The 22990-nt window shown below is 43.2% G+C and overlaps 1 protein-coding gene across 2 annotated transcripts in view; it reads right to left on the minus strand.

Annotated features, from left to right (window-relative positions):
• The window catches only part of CEP85L (centrosomal protein 85L), a 185620-nt gene that overhangs the window by 92941 nt on the left and 69689 nt on the right, over nt 1-22990 (minus strand). For both annotated transcript variants that reach the window (XM_032780536.2, XM_032780534.2), the window contains one exon: nt 437-1221. In XM_032780536.2, the coding sequence (XP_032636427.1) occupies nt 437-1221 (785 nt within the window). The remainder of the gene's footprint in view (nt 1-436; nt 1222-22990) is intronic.

The raw sequence follows: 22990 nt of genomic DNA on the forward strand, positions 1-22990 counted from the left end.
ATCACACCATTTCAACAGAAGCTTCTCTTAAAATGGCACAAAAATGTGACTATATGTATATGTACCCTATACATACATTATATACATATATATATATACACACACACACACACACACACTATTATGTTGTTACACAGTTGCAAAAAAGTATAGATGCTGCTCTCATATAGATTGGGTAAATTGTCTGGTATAATTAACTGCCAGCAGCTGTAAATTAACTGGAGCACGCTTTGCTGGCACTCAGATAATAAATGAAGCTCTAGTGCAGTCAGTTTTTCATTAAGTTATAGAAACAGCTTAAAAGTTTAAAAACCAACAATAGCACTGGGTGAGATAAGAATACTTTCTCCACCTGAAACATTTAATAAAAATATGCTCAATGCTGTGTCTCTTACTGCCCACGTGATGGCAGCAAACACCAAATTTCTATTCTTACCTGCATCGAGTGCTCGTTTCCCCTTGTAAGATCTTCAAGCTGCTGCAGTTGCCAAGCTGTCAAACCATATGACTCCTCAGCAGTCCTACAGTCCAGAGGATTTGCATGCAACTGTTCTGTAAGCCACATTTGAGTCCTCACTGACGGCTGAATAGGTACTCCGTTCATAGCCTGCTGTCCCAGTGTTGCATATCTGTGCCCAAAAGCCTCACCGCTGGCTGAGTTGGGCTTGCTTTCAGGTAAGGCACTGTAGGTCATGTCAAAGACATGTCTCCTATTCGAGGCATCTGAAACACCAAAGTCGTCTTTGCTGCAACTTTCAAATTTGTATTTACAATCCAGCGTAGAAGATCGTTTTTTCCCAGTTTCTTTGTCCTCAACTTTTAGCAATTCCATGCTATTATGCAAACAACTTGGCCCATTTGTCCTTAATTGTGGTGACATGTTCTTGTCTCTCCCTGATCTGTCAGTACTAGCCCTGGAGTCCCCTGAAAGGACACTTTCATCCTGACTGCAGCTATCTGGTGTGCTGAGTTTAGACAAGGATGACCACTTCCTTACAGGTCTCACATCCTTCATGTCAAGAGAGCTGTCCACTATGCCCAGATTTTGACTTCCTCCTGATCGTAAAAGGTTTGTACTCCATTGTGAGCAGTCAGACTTCAGAGCTTCCCTGTGTTTGGAAAGTGAAGAGCTGGCATTAGACGGCATCACATGGGCAGTGGGAATAGAGACCAGTGATCGGCTGGGCTTAAACAAGGAAGTACCACTTGACGTTGAATGATCTAGGAAAAAGATTTATCAAGTAAATAAACGCAACACAAGCTCTGCCAGCAATACTGATCAAATGTCAAACTCAGGCTGAAATGTTAAAGCAGCAGGCATATCCTCTAGTAAATTATTAATGGGACACAGTAATATTAAAAGCACATTCCATGACCCAGAGTTATTAGAACTGATAAATATGAAACCTATCAGAAATAACATTTGTTTCCTTTCTGTGGACGTTGCACAGCTAGGACAATGAAAATGGTGTAGACTGGCCAGTTTCACTACCATTTTTTCTTTTGGGTTGCCAATGTTGCAGGGGAATGTTTTCATTTAAACAACACTGCCAAAGTTGCCAAGATTTCTATATAGGCTATGTCTACACTAGAGATATTACAGCAGCACAACTGTACCAATGCAGCTGTGCCACTAAGATCTCTTGTGTAGCCGCTCTATGATGACAGGCAGGAACTCTCCCATCAATATAATTAAACCACTCCAAGTGAGCGGCAGTAGTTACATCAGTGAGAGCTTCTGATACACTGCTGTGTACACTACCACTTATGCCAGTGAAACTTATGTCGCTCAGGGGTCGGGGTTTTTCCCCACACACCCGAGCGACATACGTTTTGTCAACGTAAGTGGTAGCGCAGGTATGGCCTTAGGCTGTAGAGACTCTCCTAAATGCAGGGAAAATATTTTTTGATCGTTTGTATATTATGGAGATATCAGTAGCAACTCTACAGTTAAGACTGTGTTGAAATTTTTAATTAAAGGAGGTTTAAAAATTCCCTCATCCACATATTAATCATATTTAGTCTCCAAATATGAAATAATAAATTTTCAAAGAAAATTAATGTCTATGCACTGTTTGTAATATATATATTAAATTTTGCAGAGGAAAAACAATTTGAAGTACTCCCTTTTTGAAATGTGCATTTTTTTGGTTCCTCTAGTTAAACAACCACAGTTCCCACAAATTCTAAATTTCTCTCTTTCTGAACTTCATATAGGCAATGTATTGGAAATATGCCACTTTTAACATTTTAAAATTAAAGCACAAACAATTATTCCCTTTTGTCTACTTCCACACTTTATTTAGGTTAAAATAATTGATTTATGCCAAGATTCTCCAATGAAACAGCCCAGTTCTGTTAGTTTCTGCCATTCTCTCACACAGTCAACTGTCCCGGATTCACCAGACATCCCGTGGAGACAAGGAAGCAGGCTGCTCAGCTAAAGAGCTGTGCATGTGTGTAATGCACACTATGGAAGAGAAAATGGAGCTGTAAAAGATCAATGATCCTGTGAAGGTCAAGTCCAATGTCCATATAACATGTTGTACTGCATGCTTAACATTGAGCATCGGGGCGTGCACAGGCTGGGGCACAGCCCCTCCACCCCCATAATAGGTGGGAGCACAGAATTCCTCTGGCCCCAGAGGATCATACTGTCACTTTCTTCCACTTATCCCTGCATCTCCAACCCCCAAGCGGAAATATCAAAATGTTCACAGAGGACAACAGGGAAGCACTGTTCAGAGAGAGAGAGACTGGTAAGTGAAAACAACAGAGGTGAGGCAGAGGTTACTGAGATCTGACTGACAGCTCTCCCATAGTCAGCAACTGCTGCTTACCATCATAGCCTGTAGACAACCAGAAGTAAGCAGCTAATCCTCTCACCATCTTCCATTAAATCACATGGCTCAACCTTACCCATGCTCTCATGTTGTTCCACGCTGTAAGCTCATTAACGCATTATTACTTACTCAATCACCTGCAAATTAAACCTCCATAAGACTTTTTGGTTAAATTTTTGACAAAAAAAGCAAGTTGTCACCGTTTTTTCTCCTCAGAACCCTCAGCCTCACAGTGAGTACCAGAGTTCCTGGGGAGCCACAAAACTAGCCTGGTCAAGCTCAGTGTTCAAGGGCAAATCAATTAACAAGAACCAACACTCCGCAGATGCTGCTTGTGGGCGTGGCTAAGCTTTGGGAAAGGCAACATTTCTTTTACTACAAACCCAAATAATGAGCAGCACCCAATTCCTCAAGACACCTGCTCCCCATTCACAGGCCAGCTCTCATTGTTCCTGCACATCTGTGGGGCTATGTAAAAAAATACGAAAGACAACATCCACAGGGCTATAGTAACTTCCTCACATGGCTTTATCATGGAAAGCAGGCTGGGCGCTGCAGGTTTTTAAAAAAAATAAAAAAAAAAAAGGGGGGGGGAGGATGTGGGTAGTGGAGAACACCTACAGTTTGGGGATCTCTGTCTCCTCACTCCCATCACTAATCTTTGTGAGATCCCATGCCCTGCACTGGTGTTGGAACAGAAAAGAAATTGCCTCCATTTCCCTCCCCCCCTCTCCAATCTCACTTCCATCCTTTTTTGGAGGAAGAAATATTCTGCCTAGTGCCTGCCTCTCTCAGCTGAAATCCATTTTTAGAGCAGCGAACCAGGAAGACATGTTGAGCTGTGCTACCCATTTAAAACCCAAGCTAGTCAGTGATTTCGAGAAGAAATCACATGCACTGGTAAAATGCTGGTGTAGTCTGTTCTGTACCTACATCATACCTGGCAACTGAATAAGCCGGAGAGTGGAAGAGGGACAGGACAAGGCAGCCACATCAGTTCTTATGTGTTTTTTTCCCCCCAATAGGAAAGTAAACCCTTGGAATAGGCTGGAGCCTCCATTACTATGGAGCCCAGCAAGTTCAGGGACCTATGCCACAGGCTATGCAAGTGGGGCAATGATTTTAAGGAAAGAATCTTAAACAAAACAAAAGAGGAACAACCCAAATCTGCCTGGAGTAAAAAAATAAAAATAGAGAGAAAAGGGAATCACCCAGAAAAGGTATCAGTAAGAGGTTCTTAAATTGCGATACACCGCTACCTCGATATAACACCACCCAATATAACACGAATTTGGATATAACGCGGTAAAGCAGTGCTGGGGATGGGCCTGCACACTCTGCTGGATCAAAGCAAGTTCAGTACAACACGGTTTCACCTATAACGTGGTAAGATTTCTTGGCTCCCAAGGACAGTGTTATATCGAGGGTAGAGGTGTATTTCTCCTGTGGCCATGAAACTGTGTTCCATTTAGCAATAACTCACCAAGAAAAAGGACTCAATCCAAAACACAATTTTTCCCTTATAAAAGTCGGAATAAGGGTAGGAATTAAAGCACTACTTCATCCAACAACAAGATCAAATTCAGAACCCACAACGTTCAGACTTCAGCAATTTCTCAAACAGGCTCCATTTTATTTAATCAGTTTTTATGTAAAGTTTATAGGCATTACTACTGATGCTGCCTTACTGGCTCAAGAGTCTTAAAATTCTCTGTTAAACAATTCTTTTGGTAATAGTAAATAAAAATAAATAAATAAATAAATAAATAAATAGAGACACAAAACAGCAGGAAAAATGGAGAAAGTTATTACTCTGTCTTCTCTAAAACCACATCATAACCATATCGTATGGTATATACTAAAATGAGTTGCTTTTCAATTATCCTATTTTCCTAACCCCTGCCATAAAATTCCCTAAAATACTTAGCTAACATGTACAACATTTTCATGACAAACCAGCATTGCCCAAACTGACAGAGTCATATAGACAGAAAATTTGGAATCTCCTGCATTACGCCTTAATAAATATTACAATTTATTTTTATATGTCAAAAAGTACAACTAGCTACTCAACAAGAGTGTATTTTATATGAGTTTATTCTCAGCACTGCACTGTTGGGATGAAAGTAAAGGGAACAGCCTCAATCCTGGTCACACTAAAAAAAAAAAAAAAAGAGAGAGAGAGAGAGAAGAGGGAGAATTCTCATTTGAGAGAAGACCCAGATGATCATTATTTTTTTTTATCCTCCTACATGCTCACTTTACTCCTTGTCTGTTCAGTAAAGTTTACAACACACCATAAGAAAATATGATTTTTAACACTGATAGTGTTAAAAATCATTGATAACAAACCAAAATACTGATTTAAAATCACTAAAGGGAATCTCTGGGGTCATTTTTTGAGTCAGATACAACACATATATTAAATTATGGCCCGGCGATGGAGGAGCTAGAAATTTTTAATCCATCTCACTTTCTGGAGGGGGGAAGGGGAGGGGAGAGAGAGAGAGAGAGAGAGAGAGAGAAGGAATTGCAAGAGGGGAAATATGGGCCAAATTCTGACTTCAGAGGTACCAATGAAAAAGTGCATTCCACATGTCTTGGAGAGTATGCAGCATGATTGAAACTGGCAAAAAACACACACACACTTTTTGGTTGTTATACAGTATCCCAGTGCTTCCAACACTATACTCTCTCTGCTTGCCCTATCCAGCACCAATCACATAGGAATGCTTATATAATTAAAAACTTGTGTTTACAAGTAGATTTTTCATTTATTTATTTAGTGAATAAAATCTGAAACTGTCCCAAACTACTTACCTGAATCCCGTTAAAGAAGAAGAACTTCAATTCTTTACCTGCTAAGTCTATGTTCAGGTTTCTGTTATTTTTCCTGCTAGGTCCAATAATCATAATATCTAAAGAACAACAGGGAGCTGAATTATGCATCTTCCTTACACTGTATTAGGTGTTTGAGAGCACATTTTTAATCAGGAAAAAAACAGAAGCAAAAATTTGGGACTTAGTTAAGGAAAGAAAGGCTCATCTACCACCACAATATTTTGTTTTAAAAAACTTACTAGATGTAATTTTAAGGCTAAAAATTATATAGATGTAGTGCTTTGATACTACTATATTGGTTAGTACAGAAAATCCTACAGCATTACTGAACTTGAATTTGCCATTTTAGATTTAAAGTAAAACCAGTTGCGTAAGAGACCTCATTTATGAGTAAGAGTGTCGCAATTTATCACAGTTTCCCCATTGGTACAAAAGTGTTTTCTTCTCTCAGAAAAGCCCAAGCAACCACTTAACTTATTTGCGCAGTTTTAATAAGAGCAAATACTGCATGGCACGTACATCTCCAGTGCTGCTGAAATCAGTGTGCTTTCCTAATATCAGAGGCTTTCAAGTCTGGCATTTTATCTGGGCTATAATTCGGAAGTCACTGAAGAAAATGCAAGTATTAAAAAGTCACCCAAAAAAACCCCATACTTCAAACTACCTCTCTGATCCCAGAAAGTACTTATTACAGAAATAAAAATATTCTTAGCAATCAGAAGAGAAGGTTTAGGGAAGGCAGACATTCCTATCCTAAGAGCTCGCTAAAAAAAACAACCACCTTAAATTGGAGTGTACAAAAGTTCTGTGCTCAACTGCACAACGTCATCTTTTCAGAATGATTCTCCAAACCATGCCTGCTGCAACTCTTAGTTAGACCTCTGTGACACAGCCACAAGTGATTTAAAAAACAGCCAAATCATGACTCACACAGTCTCTGTAATAAATCGTCACATCTGGCTCAAGAGGAGGTGGGAGCTTGTACAAGCCTTCTCTAAACAGTTCCTGAGAACAATGAGAATTTGAGCTAGGGATGGGGGTTTAATCAAAATTGAAGAATTGGGGCCCTGTCAAGAAAGTTTAGTGCTGCAGCCACCAGCCATGTATTTTCCCTTGTTTCCATCTATCTGACAATTATGGCTGGACTGGAAGACTTGATTTAGAGGGGATAAGCAACTGTAAAGCGGCTGAGGGACCTTAAACTGGACAAGCAAATACCCAGTCCAAACAAAAAAGACTACTCAAAATGCTGATCTATCATTCTCTAAAAGCAAAAATATATTTGCATGATTTAACAAAAAGCTGCCAATGGTGAGACCACTTTGATAATTTACATATGCACCTCACCACACATCCTTTGGAGTCTCTCTGTACTACTTTCAAAGTTTAGCATGCCAAAAACATTAAAAGGATAATTTAATTGTAATTACTGCAGGAAAATAAACAAATTCCTTCAAACAAGCATTTCCCAAAAATATAAACTGACAGAGATATTATCTATCTATAATAAAAATAGGAGTCCAGACACAGGAGAGAAAAACTCAAGTGTGTAATGACTTCTTTACAACGATTATTTGAAACAATAAGAACTACTTAGTTAAGAGATGAGATAAGATAAAAGGTATAGCAAGTAATGAATGGCACAGAAGAATTAAACTGGCACTTTTACTTAACCTCATTGAAAACAAGGGCACATCCAAAGAAATTGAAAGTCAAAATGTTTAAAATTGATAAGAAGGTGTATTTATTTGAGATTTTTAAAATAAAACATAATAAACTGGTAGAACTCATTGAGGGCAACAGATTAGCAGATCTGAAAAAGGATTATACATTTATATGGATAATAACTTTCATTAAATCAGATTAAAATGATTACTAGCACAACCCTATTACTAACTAATGGAAATTAAAAAGAAACTTCTCCTATGGCCTGGCCATTCTGTATGGGTCCATTATGGGTTGACATGAACCCTCCTCTAAAACATTTTATATTGGCACCTGTAAGAATCAACATATTGAACTAGATGGGCAAAGAGTCTGACCCTTGTTTCCAAAAGCATGTTCACTAAAGGTTATAATAGGCAGCAGATCTGAACTCCTTGTCTAGCTGCTAAGTACAGAAGCTTTTTAAAAAAAAAGTGAAACGTGTTTTGACTTTTTAGGGGGGAAAAAGTTTTTAAAATTTGTACTCTAGGTGTAAAATACTAATACTACTACTAAGAGAAGGGAAAAGGGGAAGAAAGGGAAAGGAAAAAGAAAAAGGCGTCCCTAGTGCTTATCACTGCAGTATTTAAACACACGTCACATTCTAAGTCTTTAATCAAATTTAACACAATGATCGCTTGAGATAGGAAGCAGTTCTGATAAGGGCCATTTCTAAAAGCGAATTAAGAAAATGAAGCACTGCTGGCACTGAGTAAGTCATTAAATAGTCATTGTGCTGACCAGAATTTGTCTAACTGAGCAGTGGACTGCAAACAAATCAGAATCAATACATCACATTAATCTAAACTGCTCCTTATAATATCTGAAGTAGACTACAATGTTTCAGTTATTTTTAAGTGTTGCGGTTTTTTTTTTTAATCACAATTTGGTTTGTTTTGGTGGGCAAGTCATTCAAAGCACATATAATTCGCAAGACACAAACAAACAAAAATCCTAAAGACAAGCTTATCAACAGGTACTTCTTCTGTAACTCATGTTGCTGCTCAAATATGGTTAAAAAAAATCACAGCTAGGATGATTTTGTTACATTTGTTTTTATTTCCCTTGACATTCCATCTACCTACAGGTGTATTAGTCATACACCAAGAGGTCTGCTGAAATGTTAGTACAGCCACCAACACTAAGTAATGCTTTCTTGTTGAGAGGATGAAGACAGGAAGAAAACAAAGATGCCAGCCTGACAGCCCTCTACAGCCTGCAGAAAATGAAGGCGATAATGAAGTTTCTTCAGGAAGAGAGGAAGGAAACCCTGGAGAGCTAGAAGCTGCAGGTCAGGGAGGAAATGCAGTATGAACACATGGTACATGGAGGAAATATAATTATGGACTGTTAAAACAAGAACAATGAGTTCCACAATATGATGGACAGATTCTCAGCCACCCCTCAGAAATATCCTTTCAACATCAACCTGTCCAAATGTGTCATCTAACTTCTCAGTGACTGGTTTCTGGCAACCACTTCATTACCCTCCTACTGCTGTTTTGCAATGATCTTGTGTGACAGTGTACCATGCATTTGCTACCCTCTTCTGGAGGCACTTGGTGCACTCTACCCAAAGAGGGGGGTGTCCTTTTTGGGAAAAAGAGCTCCAAGTCCTCCAGGAGCTACCTAGATACTCAAAATCAGTGGCTGGTGGAACCAATGAGTAGTCATCCTACAGAAAAGAGCAGCAAATGCCTGATACGCACCCCTCCCCAACCTCCCTTCTTGCCAAAAGTCACACCTCACCTATTTCCCACAAATCCTTCTGCTGGTTATCAACTATATGGCATTGTGTTTCGCCAGATGGAAAGGATCCCAGTTACACTCAGCTTTACTCTTCAGTTTTTACCTCAAAACTTAAACACCCACCCCTTTTATTTTTAAATTAAGTACATGAGGTAAAGTTTCATTGAATTAAGCTGCAAATCATAACTGATTAGTTAGGCAAATCATATTTTATTCACTCCAGTATCACAGATGGACTAGTTAGTCACTCATCTCTATTTTCCTTGCTTTCAGTACATACAAGTTCCTTTGCTATGTTTAGATCTACCCTTTCTCCTCAAAACACACAGTATTGGCAGAGGACATGCTATAGAAAGTTTACTTATAGTATTTGTAACAGTGCTGCATGTGTCTTAAACAATAATGTTAGGATGTTAAATGGTGGTATTTCTTTTTTCTTAAGTCCATTCTCTTAAAATCTCCACACCCCTGGCATTCAGACATGCTATGCAGAATGCCACAAAACATCACCACCAGGGACTTATTTAAAACCATCATCATTGTGCTTCAGAATTCATTCCCACATAACCTTCAATTTTACACATTTTTCCTGAGGTGATATTATAGCCTTGGGTGCTATAATCTAGAATTGTTTCTTTAAAGTAATGGGGCAAGAATAGCATAGCTCACTCAGAATCACATCTGTTAAGAATTAAGAATGACAAACATATGGTCACATTGTGGAAATGTTGCTGCCATTTGGGCATGCTGAAACAGGTCATGGGAGAGGGGGAGAACCCCCTACTTTGATTTTTAGAAGCCATTACCTAACTAGCTTGCAAAATGCGAACAGACACCTTCTTAGTTCAGGAGTACTGCACCGAATATATATATAAAAAAAAAACACATCACACACACGGGGAAGTGTTCAGAGAAGAGACACGCCTGGCTGAGATACTCATTCTCCTGCATACACATGGTTCATTACAAATACGGTTTCAAATGATGCCCAAGTGAAGATGAAACTAGGTGATCTAACATGATGTACATCCAAATTACACCACATTAATACTCCATTTTAAATATGCAGTACATATATATGCTGATGAAAGGATCAAGCAAAAAATCTCTCTTTTTGCTCATTAAAAAGAAAAAAATAGGGGCTCTCGGAAAAAATAAAGCAAACCTCAAGAGGCAAAAACACATTTCAGTGGATTTGAACAAAAACCTTTTAAAAAGGAATGATCAACTATAAAATGTAAACCTGGCAGTATTTTGTGCTCTGCAAACCCTAGTCTCAGAGGGACAGAACCAGGCAGATGTTGCAAAGAGAATTTTTGATTAAAAAAATTCAGAGCCATTTGAGAAGTACAGGCAGAACTCCCAGAATTCAACATGGGAAAGCTGACTTTTCAAAACGCACTCATAGATACATTCCAGGGACGGGGGGGGGGGGGGGGGGGGGGAATATATCAAAGCTTTTCCTTGAGGGTGTTTTTAAACAAGACATACAATATTACAGTAACTGCCAACCAATATTAATGGCAATGCTCAAAAAGAGGTTTCAAGGTTCAGTATGGATAAGCAATGGATACATATCCCAACCTCTGAAGGCTCCCCAGTAAGTTCTCACTGAAGACAAAACCCATCAGTTAGAGGGTGAGGAAAGAAGAAGAAGTGACCACCTGTGTCTTCCTGAAGCTGTCTGTGTGCTGTTTCTGGAAGAAAGTGAGAACAGAAAATAGGGGATTTGAACAAGAAAAGAGGTTCAGTGAGGATCTGATGTGAGATAAGGGTGAAGACTCATCTTACTTTTAAACTGCCTGAAGCAGCACACTTCAATCACTCCGGTACTCTCTCTGTTGCAAACAATGGTTTAGTCTCCTGAGGGCTGTAATAGTCTGGTCTAATTTTGGCTGCTGGGCTTGGTGTGGAGGTGGCAGTGATATATAACCTGTGATATACTGCAGTTGAGACTAGAAGATCTGGTGGTCCCTTCCACCTGTAAACTCATAGGGTATGTCTACATTGCAACTGAACATCCATGGCTGGCCCAGGTCAGCAGACTTGGGCTGAGAGGCTGTAAAACTGCAGTGTAGACATTAAGGCTGGAGGCCGGGCTTTGGGACCCTTCCTGCTCATAAGGTCCCACTGCTCAGGCTCCAGCCCAAGCACCTACACCACACTTCTACTGTCCAACAGCCCAAGCCCCACAAGCCTGAGCCCACTGACAAGATGCCAGCAACAGGTGTTCAAATGCAGTGTAGACATATCCTGTGAGCAGGGCCCTACGAAATTCACGGCTGCGAAAAGCATGTCACAGACCAAGAAATCTGGTCTCACCTGTGAAATCTAGTCTTCTGTGTGCTTCTACCCTATATTATACAGATTTCACCAGCATTTCTCAAACTGAGGGTCCCGACCCAAAATGGGATATTGGGGGGGGTTGCAAGGTTATTAGGGGGGGGGGAGGGGTCACAGGACTGCCACTCTTACTTCTGCATGGCCTTCAGAACTGGACAGCTGGAGCGCACTGGATGTCAGCCAGGCACCCAGCTCTGAAGGCAGTGCCCCGCCAACAGCAGTAAAGTAGTAAGAATGGCAATACCATACCATGCCACCCTTACTGCCTTCAGAGCTGGGCAGAGAGTGGTGGCTGCTGACTGAGGGCCCAGCTCTGAAAGCAGCAGCGCAGAAGTAAAGGTAGCAACACCATACCAGGCCATCCTTACTTCTGCACCGCTGCTGGTGGCACTACTGTCTTCAGAGCTGGGCTCTCGGCCAGCAGCCACAGCTCTCTGGACACCCAGCTCTGACGGCAGCGCCGTCAACAATAGCAACACAGAAGTAAGAGTGGAAATACTGTGACCCCCCCATACACACACACAATAAACTTGCAACCACTCCTCACCCCACACAACCCCTTTTTGGGTCAGGATCCCTACAGTTATGACACCATGAAATTTTAGATTTAAAATATCTGACAAATTTGTCATTGTAAAAATCCTATGACCATGAATTGACCAAAATGGACAGTGAATTTGGTAGGGCCCTACCTAGGAGGTCACCTACCACTAAACCAGGCCAAGGCTCCTGAACTTCAGCTACAGCGGAAGAGTACATAGTGAAATTCAGGAGAATGGTGGATCCTAAGATGCCTTTAACCCATTTTTGCAGTCCCCTAGTCTGAGGCCAGTTGTGCATCAGGCTGGTCCCCTAGCATAGGTCTGAGTAACTGGAAGGCTGCTCTAAATCACACTGGTTATCAATGCCTCCAAGACATTTTTATGGCAGCTGTGGATCTCAAGTGCACAGGGATGTCCCAGCAATACCACTTATTCAGTAGCCAATGGGGTAACTGCTAACACTGGCTGTACTCTATCCATAGGATTCCTCCAGGCAAAGTGATCTGCTTGTTATCAATTATAATGGCCACAGGCACTGTCTTCCTCCGGGCCCCGGAGGAGCTCAACCCCCCACTTTGACCCAGACCCCACCCCTACCCGCCTCCTTCCCCTACCCTCACCCCACCTGTTCCTGCCCCATTGTCGCCCCACCTCTTCCAACCCAATTCCATCGCCTCCCCTAAGTGCTCCCCGTCCCCTGCTCCTCTCCCTCCCTCCCTCCCAGGGCCTCATGTATAACGCGGAACAGCTGATTGTTGTGGGTGGGAGGCACAGGAGTTGATCAGCAAGGCTGCCAGTGGGCAGGAGGCACTCAGCACTCACCAGCAGGCAGCTCCCCTAAGAACCTACTAATTTTTTTCTATGGGTGCTCTAGCCCTGGAGCACCCACGGAGTCGGCACTTACGATAATGGTCTTACACCTGCATTGCATAGACGGTGCAACACTAAATGGCCTCTCACAAAGAAACTCTGGGCCCTAATTCTGAAAATACACACAATTTTAAATTTTTAATCTAAGAATTTCAATATAGTTCTGTAGCTGGGCGATCGCCCCAGTCCAGCTCAGAAAGGGGTAAAAGCCGGCCCTTTTAGAGAGGGCTGGGGCTGAAAGCAGCCAAGGGAGGCTGAATGGGTAGGCAGCTGCAGGTGTGGCCAAACTCAATTAGGGTCCAGCTGGCCCTGATAAAAGGGCTGGGAGCTAGGCAGGGGGAGTCTCACACCAGTGGTGGAGTGGGAAGGACCTGGCTGCTGGCTAGAACAGGGTCTCAAACAGAGAAGTGCCGGGGAAGGACAGAGAGAGCTGGGGAACTCTGGCCAGACAAGTTCCCAGGCTGAGGCTGTACTAAAAGGGCCTGTGGTGGTACTGAGGCTGCCGTGGTGCAGCCAGGCCAGGAAAGGCAGCAGATCCAAACCCCTGGCCAATGATGAGCAGCCATTTCAAACTACAGTTTTCCCCTGAGAAAAGGGGCTAGATGAAGACTAGCAGCTGGTCACTGAGGGAAGGTGGGCAATGGGGAATTGGGATTCCCGACGGAGGGGAGCATCCCTTAGTGTGGGGGGCACTGCTGTAGGGCCGCACCCCAGAGAAGGGGCATCGTGAGCCGGGAGAGATGTAGGGCTAGAACTAAAGGGTGGTACTAGAGAAAGAAGCAGGTGGCAGTGAGGGAGACACTGGCCAGTAGGAGACACTCCAAAGCTGGAAGAGCTAAATTCCCAGATCAACCAGCAAAAGGTGCTGCACCGGTGAGTGCTCCACCATGCTACAGGTTCCCACTCTAATTTTGTTGTTTATTTTTCCCTCGTTGAATATTTTCTTTTAAAAATCAACATATCCAACCTCTGCATTTGAATTTTCTTGAAAAATAAACCTTTTAACTAAAACAGAAACAAAAGGATGGTTACTGTAATTTTTAAGAGGCCCTTGATACCGAGAGACAAATTATGTTTTGTGCCTGTGTTAAGGGCCTATGTATTATGCCTACAACTGGAAGGTCATCTAAAAGGGGCTCCTGTGGTGGAGGCAGGGCACAGGAGTCAGAGGCAAATCAGATAGTGGTCATTTATTGAACAATAACCTAGGGTATTCAAAAGAATATAAAAGGATGCCATTAATAACTGTTGTTCTTCCATTCCATTCTAGGTGCGCGCATGCCCATGTGCACAGTCGGAGATTTTTGCCTTAGCAGTATCTGTAGAGTTGGCTGTGGCGCCCCCTTGAGTACCTTGCTAATGCGCTGGTATATCAGGTGCAGCCGAAACCTACACCCTCTCAGTTCCTTCTTGCCAGCAACTCTGACAGAGGGGTAGGAAGGCAGGTAATGGGGTCGCCAGTGCTAGCATTAGATTTTCTGAGTCTGGGGCCAAACTCCGAGCCTCACCACCCAGGGCCAAAGCCCAAGCCCAATGGCTTCAGCCACAGGTGGCAGGGCTCAATTTACAGGCCCCCTGCCTGGGGCTGAAGCCCTTAGGCTCAGGCTTTGGTTTGGCCCCCCAGCCCAGGGCAGTGGGGCATGGGTGGGCTCAGGCTTCAGTCCCCACTCCTGGAGTCATGCAATAATTTTTGTTGTCAGAAGGGGGGTTGCAGTGCAATGAAGTTTGAGAACCCCTGGTCTAGTGGCTTGCAGTACTGCTCTACCGAAGCCAACATCGTCCTGGACCTGCTGGGTAAGTGCGTAATGAGACATGAACGTGTGGATGGACGACCAGGTGGCTGCCCTACAGATGGCCTGGATAGGCACCTGGGTTATGAAAGCTGTCGACGATGCTTGTGCCCTGGTTGAGTGGGTAGTGACAGTTGCTGGAGGTGGCACCTTTCGCTGATCATAGCAGCAGCAAATACAGGCCATGATTCAAGAAGAAATCCTTTGAGTGCACACTGGATGACCTTTCATCGTGTAGGCCACCACAATGAACAACTGTGTCGACTTGTGAAATTGCTTGGTATTTTCAATGTAGAAGGCTAGCGCCCTCCTGACATCTAGTGAATGCGAACTACGCTCCTCCTCCGACTTACGTCACTTTGGGGAGGTGGGGGGGAGACAGGTAAGTAAACGTCCTGGCCCGTATGAAATGGCAAGACCATCTTGGACAGGAAAGCTGGGTATGAATGCTGAACCTTGTTTTTGTAAAAAACATATAGGGCGGTTCCAAGGTAAATACCCTAATCTCAGAGACCCAGTGGGCAGATATTATTGCAACCAAGAACACAACCTTCCAGAAAAGGAGAAGGAAAGAGCAGGAAGCCAGAGGCTTGAAGGGGGGCCCTGTGAGCCGTGACAGCACAAGATTCAGGTCCCTCAGAGGGATGGGGTCCCTGACGAACAGATAGAGGCACTCAAGTTTCTTGGGGAACCTGGCAGTCATGTCCTGGGAGAAAACTGACCTACCCTCGAGCGGCGAATGGAAAGCCGAGATAGTAGCCAAGTGGACCTTGATAGATGAAACGGACAGGCCTTGGAGCTTGAGATGCAGAAGGTAGTCCAGGATTAACTGCAGCGAGGCCCACTCGGGCCGAATGCCTTTATCAGAGGTTCAACAAGCAAACCACTTCCATTTGGCCAAGTAGGTCATTCTGGTAGATGGCTTTCTGCTGCCCAACAGGACCTGTTGGACGCTATCTGAGGACTCCAGCTCCTGCTCCTCTGCATTAACCATGCAGCAACCAAGCCATCAGGTGCAGCACTGTCAGGTTCGGATGCAGAAGACTGCCATAGTTTTGAGACAGCAGGTCTGGCCTGAGTGGTAGCTGTAACAGAGCAGACACAGAGGTCCAGCAGCACGCCGAACCAGGTCCAAAATGGGTCTGAGGCCCCCTTTTGCTTTCGGGATTAGGAAGTAGCGGGAGTAGAACGTCTTTCCTTTCATGTCCCAAGGGACCTCCTCCACCGCCCCCAGATGCAGGAGGTTCTCGACCTCTCGGACGAGAAGTTGCTTGTGACAAGGGTCCCTGAAGAGGGACAGGGAAGGGGCTTGGGAGGAAAGGTCGGCCATGAACTGCAGGGTGTAAACTGAAGATATTACTTCAGGCACCCAATGGTCTGAGGTCAGCCAAGACCAGGCCGACCAGAATAGGGACAGGTGGTTAAGGAAAGAATGGAAGGGTGGATCCTAGAAAGTGACTGGGGCGCCTTTCGAGTGCACCCTCCAAATGTCTGCTTCTAGCCTCCTTGGTTTGTGGAAAAAACAGGCTGAGCAGACAAATGTGAAGACAACAACAAGTGCTGCTGCATAGACTACCCTTTCTCCTCTAGGTGCTCAGACAGAGAGGCCCCCAGGACCTAGACTGGAGAGGCAGAGGAGATGGAGGTTGGAACAGTTTCTTAGCCTGCTGAGGAGTATGAAGGCCCAAGGAGTGGAGGTTGGCACGGGGGCTTTCAAGGCCATGGAGCCTTGAGTCTGTGAGCTCAGAAAAGAGTCTGTAGCGTCCCTAAGCCATCTGGAGGGCCCCTCTCGCCACCGCTGTGCCTTTATCTACAAAAGCGGTGAACTCCTGGGCTTGGTCCTGTGGGAGGGCCTCCTTGAATTTGTAAGTGAGTCCCACATATTAAAATTGTGCCTACCTAACAAGGCCTGGTGGTTAGACACCCAAAATTGAAGGCTGGACATCGAATAAACTTTTGTGCCAAACAAATACAGTTTCTCAGCATCTTTAATTTTTTGGCGTGCCACTGACATGGCCATGCCTGTCCCTTTCAATAACAATGAATATGACCAGCAATGCCGCTGGAGGGTGTACAAATATTCAAACCCTTTTGCAGAGACGCAATTACTTCTTTTCCGCCCTCTTAAAAGTAAGCAGAATGGAAGAGAGGGTCTGCCACAGTGATTTGGCAAATCTTAAGTGGACAGGCAGCGCGACCCGGGCTGGGGTGGAGGAGGATATAACATTAAAGAAGTCTGACTCCTCCGCAAACTCCTCAATATTTAAGTTCTAATTGGTAGCCACCCTTTTAAAGAGGACCTGGTGCCGCTTGAATTTGTCAAGGGGGACTGCCCATTTGGGAGGGACCCACCACCACTTCATCTGGAGACAATGACGATGACAATTGCACAGTCAGGGGAGCGGCAGGTTTCCCTTGCTTCTTTTGCACTGCCCCTGCATCAGACTCGGTGCCGTGTTCCAACTCCGGTCCTGGAGGCAGCTTTTCTGAGGTGGCCATGGAAGACTGGTGGGAATATGGGACAGGCTTTACGGGGACACCCCACGGGTTCTGGTATGACCACTGAGCTGCCATACTGCTGCAGATGCCACAATGGTCTTGCTGGTCAGCAGCAAATCACCCCTCCTTGGTGAAGGGCTGAACTCCTGGTCTGACTTGGACCACTGCCGTACCAGTGACCATCAAGGCCTGAGCTTGCTGATTGACCCTGGCCAGCGATCAGTGAGACAACGGCAAGGATCGGTGCCTGGCCAATGACTGGTAACAGGGAGGTGATGTGATAGGGACCAATCCCGCTCTGGTGGGAACCTATGTCTGGGAGACCGTCTAGGCAAAGGTGACCTGCACCATGGCAATCTTTGGTGGGAAGTTTGCCTATACCAGGGACACAGGGACCAGTGTCTCCAATCCTGTGTCCCATGCCTCATAGGGGGAAAGCACAGCATTGGGGACCTGGGTCTTCTGACCAGAGACCAAGGGTATGGTGCCAGGGTCCTAGGCCGTGGAGATGGGGATCGATGCCCGCGATCCAGGGAGCGAGGGTGTTCCAATGCTCTAAGGGGCAGTCCCAGGACTGGCTTGTCCTTAGGTGTTGGGGTCTTAGCCGAGTCTGGCGCGTAACTGCAGTGCCAGTCAGCCTGCTTGTTCCTTAGCTGCTGAGGCTGTTTCGGGCAACAAGGGCCCAAGGAGAAGAAAGAGTCCCCTGCTGCTCCCAGGAGTTGGATCCCTGGCCTGGATGGGAGGGTCCAACCACAGCAGTATCCTCATGATACCCCAGGGCGGGCACGTGGCCTGACTTAGGTCCTTTGCCAAAGCCCCTTTCGCTTCTGATGCCAGGGGGCTCTTCTTCTTTTGCAGCTTTTTAGGCACTGGCGAGGGGGAACGGTGCTGGGCGCAGCCCGGTGCCGGCAATGCATTCTGCACCGATGCAGAGGTGCTCGGTATGGGGTCCAAGCTGAAGGGCTCTGAGGCAGGATGAAGTGCAGCCTCCAGGAGGAGGGCCCTAAAGTGGATATCCCACTTCTTCTGCGTTCTAGGGAGAAAGCTTTCACAGATTCTGCACTTGTCCTTTCTATGGGACTCCCCTAAGCACTTCAAAACAGCTCATTAGCACGGCACTCAAGAAAGTGCCACAGCCAATGTTATAGATACTGCTCAGGCAAAAAACTCTGACAACCATACACATGGGCACGCATACACCTAGAATGGAATCGACACGAGGAGACACTCAAAGAAGAAATAGATTTACTCCAGAATGCCTGCTCCACAAGGGTAGGCTATTCAGAGGAACGTAAAGTATTGTGTAGAGTTCAGTATTTTGAAAATTAAGAGAGACTATTGTAGTACACTGTGCTTCAAAGCAGCACCCTGGAACCTTCTTGTTCACCAGTGTCAGAATTATGATATGCTGTGTACAAAGTCTGCTTGTGAGGTATCATTTTAAAAGTCTTGATCTGTTTAACAGGATATTATCGTGTGATTATAAGTGCTGTCATTGTATGTGAAGTTATGAAGTTTTGTGTGTGAGTGTGAGTGTGAGAGAAATAGGTTGTGAGGTTAGGAACCTTTCAGGTACAACAATGGAAGCAGCCAGATGTTGCTGATGGCCCATTAAAGGAATCCACGCTCCCAAAGACTATCCCAGGAACTGTATACAATGGAGACTTCGCAGAGATCGCATGTAGACAATGGAGACTGCTTGATTCACAATCATAGCAAAGGATCTTTCCAGCAACCTGGAAGAAACTATGAAAGAGGGGAAGTCACATCATCACTGGGCCTCACTCTCCCCATAACTCAACACATCTGGAGAACAAAGAGGTGGTCCCAGCCTGAAGGAGAGTCCCAGCCTGTGTAGTGAAGATCTGGAACCCTCTTGTATTATCTATCAGGGTGAGACTGCTCGATTTAAATCCTGTTTTCTTTATAGCACTCAGATGGCAATTTTTATTTCTTAGATAATCAACTTTGATCTGTACGCTTATTACTTATAATCACTTAAAATCTATCTTTCAGTAGCTAATAAATCTGTTTTATATTTTATCTAAAACAGTGCATTGTGGTTGAAGTGCTTGGGAAATTTGCTCAGGTTGCAAAGGCTGGTGCATATCCTCTCCACTTTGAGGGAGGGGCAGACTGGGTAATAAACTTACACTGGTCAGGCTTCTGACCAGGGCAAGATGGTACAGCTCTGGGGTCCTAGGCTGGGGAAGCTGGCTGAAGACTCTCTATTGCTGTTCATGAGTGGCTGGGAGAAGCATTTATGTAACTCAGTTGGGTGTATCCCTGCCTGTGGATGGCTGTGTAAGTGCAGTACATGGAGTGGTTTGTAGCTTGTCACAACATCACAGTGTGAAAGGGAGCCCAGGTTGGAGATCCAGAGGACTCAGCAGTGCCCCAGTTCCAGGTTGCACCTCGGGGAGCCTATCACAATTATATTGAGTTTTTCTTATTAAACTGGATTTATCCAGCTGTTTATCTAAAAGGGAAGTTTTAATAAGGGGCATGGATGGCAGAATTATTTTTTAAAAACGCATCCATTGCATGTTGTGAGAGAGGATAGATACTACACCACCCCTTTCTTTACAGTCATAGAAGAGATTTCATATCCCTGTATCTGATCACAGAGAAACCAAAGAAAATATCAAGCAAGTCCAAGAGTAAATTTCCACTTATCTCACAGTCAGTGGAAACAAGTTATAAATAACCTCTGCCGAGTCTGACTTTGTGATGGCCATTTGAAGGGAAAGCAGGGCTGCTCCTCTGATCTGTTCATCCAGCTCATACACACACACACACACACACACACACACACAAGTCGAAACTTAAAACATAACATTATGTACATCTCAAAATGCATTTCAGCAAGTAAATTAAAAAACATGTTTAAATAAAGCTACGCCGTCAATGGGTAAATTGATCTTACTAGTACACTGTGAACAGTCTATTTATACATCACTGTGTTACTTTTTCTTTTTCTGGTTTGCCTGTCCAAAAAAAAAAAAAAAAATCAAACACCCACACTAAGAATAACAGCTAAGTGTAATTCCAGTACACCAACACACTAAAGAATGTTGTGAAATTAAATTTTTTAAAAATGATTAATTTTTTAAAACTAAATTTTGTGACAGAGCACCCTTTTGTCCTTGTCCCAAAATACCCTTATAAACCAAAGAAGGGTATTTTGGGTCAACTCAAAGGTGATACAATGCCACAAAAAATATTTGTTCATGCACCACCTCCTCCCCCGTCTCTCTCTATTCACTCCCTTGCCTGCTGCCTCTTCAGTTTCAGCATTAGGTGTTAGTGCTGCAATAGTTACTAGTATACAATCTCTTGCAGACTTTGGGCACAGGGTGCTCAAGGGAGAACCCACAAGATCAAAGCAGGAGTGTGGTGCAAATGACCAACAAAAAATCCAGTAAAAATGACTACACACAAAATCTTATCAAATGCAGAAAGAAACACAGAAAAAAGAGACAAATGATAACTCCCTCCCCACTTCTAATCTCCTTCTGTTCCAGTAATCTTGAGGATTTTTAAACACTAGATATACAATGTTCAGAAGCAGAGGTAATTTTTAGATTAACAGTGTCCTTTTCTCTCGAGAGAAAAAAAAAAAAAAAAGGAAAAAAGCAACACTTCAAGGAGAAGTCATATAATCAGAGATGAGAGAACAAACATGTGCAAGATGTGTAGGCACGTTGCTTGACGTACTACCGGAAGGCACTCAGATACTACTTGATAAGCCTGGTATCAAAACCTATATAGAACAGAACGTAATCATATTTATAGTGAGGTGAAGCCTGAGAAGACACCCTCACCCCTTCCCAACCAATGATCTGCTCCTCGCTTTTAGTGTTACAATTAACAGAGTGAGAAGGAGTGGTTAGAAAAAAATGAAACACCCATGCTGCCCTTTTCTCTTGGAACCATTTCAAGGGAAAAGGGTAGCAGGGATGACAGTATAAATATGTGAACAAGAGAAAAATACCTAGGAGTAAATAGGAGGCTAACATAATATATATTATCTCTCTCTCTCTCACACACACACACACACACACCGCATTTACCCCCATCTATACATGCTGTGTTTTGCATGGTGATTTACTTAACATATTCTAATGTGCTATCATTCATCTCATCCAAAGCTTCAAGATCCATTTGTGTGGCTTTGCCTCCAGGAATTACACAATGATTCACTGCAGTTGTCCATAAGAACTGAACATTTCTGCATGTGACATTATAGGTAGATGTTAGGGCACAATCTCTTACTGAGGGCACAAATATAGCTATAAACACACACTCTAAAATGGTATTATATGAAACCTTAATATGGCAGACAGACACTGTAGTCTGTCCCTACTTAACAGAAGTCATATAAGAAGCTAGCAATTCTTTACTGTTACCTGCAGAAAGACTGTGTGCATTTGGGAAGTGAATAATAGGATTCTGGCAATAACTAAATGCTGAGGAAGAAAAGTACGTTGTTTGTTGAGCACTACATCTTTCCAAAGGATCGTAGATTTTACCTGCCTGCAGGGTGGATAAAAAGCAATCAAAAAAGATCAGATCTTTTTTCTTATTGAAATCAGATTTTTTGGATAAAATGTTTTTTTTGAGGAAAAAAACCTATCTAAAGATAGTTTTAATTAAGATACATTATAGCTCAAAGATATCTCATCATGGAATAGGGACTACAGATTCTAATTCTATAGTATGAGACAATATATTCCTGTAATGTTTAGCGACCTAACCTTATGTGGTTCCAGGGGCTTCTGTATAGATTATTTAGGTTAAACTTTCTATCTACCCAATGGGACTCAGTGCTCAGTCTAGAAGATACCATCAGAGATGCTTAGTTTTGCAGTTCTCAAACTGTGGATATGTCTTTCCCAGAGATTTTTGCTGTTAGCATGCATGTTAAGTTTTTAAATAAGTAATATATAGAGGTGAGAAATAACAGACCTCAACTCTATTGTCCCTCCTCAAATTTGTGTACACAAAGTCAATCTCTTACCTCCCTCTAAAAGTGCAAAGTTTCAAAAAGTTCAATGAACAGAAGATTGTTGGGGGAGGAATAGATATACACAAGGAGAAGAAATCTGGAGATAAATGTGAGAAGGGAGGGACAGACAGTAGAAACAAAACTGAAACTGTTTGAGCAGCAAATTCATTCCAGGAGTCTTGAGGTCTTTCTGAGTGTAGCCTTCATTGATTTGAGATCTACCATACAATTCTCTCACTAGAAGGGAAACCTATAATGGCAGCAGGTCATAAAAGAGACCCAGTTTGGGAATATTTTAATGAAGTTCCTCTACGTATGGGTAAAACAGGCATGCGAGTAAAATGCAAACAGCACAACGAAGAAATGAAAGGCCTGGCTGCCCGAATGAAACAACATCATGAGACATGTTCCTTCTCTGAAGGAAGTACATTGAAGAGGATGAAAGGAACATGTCTGAACATGCAGGATCTTCAGGTTAGTAAACTTTTTTTTATTTCATACTTCTTTCTTAAGACTGCCTGTCTTCCTTCTAGACTAATCTTGAATTATCACGTTTGAGCAAAAAATATAGTACCATAGAGTGACAACTATCATTTGAGATTCAGATGTGATAAAAAATAAATAGCTGAAATAGGCAGATCTTCCTTTTACAATGTCACCTTTAAAGCAGTACTGAGCATCAGTGAATACAATGAGTAATACTAAATGAACAGTATTGTAATAATAATTAAATAACTGCATTGACTTATTTTGTTTAGGAGAATCCATCCTCAACATACAGGATTCTGAAAACTATCTACT

The sequence above is a fragment of the Chelonoidis abingdonii genome, chromosome 3 (assembly GCF_003597395.2).
Source record: "Chelonoidis abingdonii isolate Lonesome George chromosome 3, CheloAbing_2.0, whole genome shotgun sequence".
Lineage (NCBI taxonomy): Eukaryota > Metazoa > Chordata > Testudines > Testudinidae > Chelonoidis > Chelonoidis abingdonii.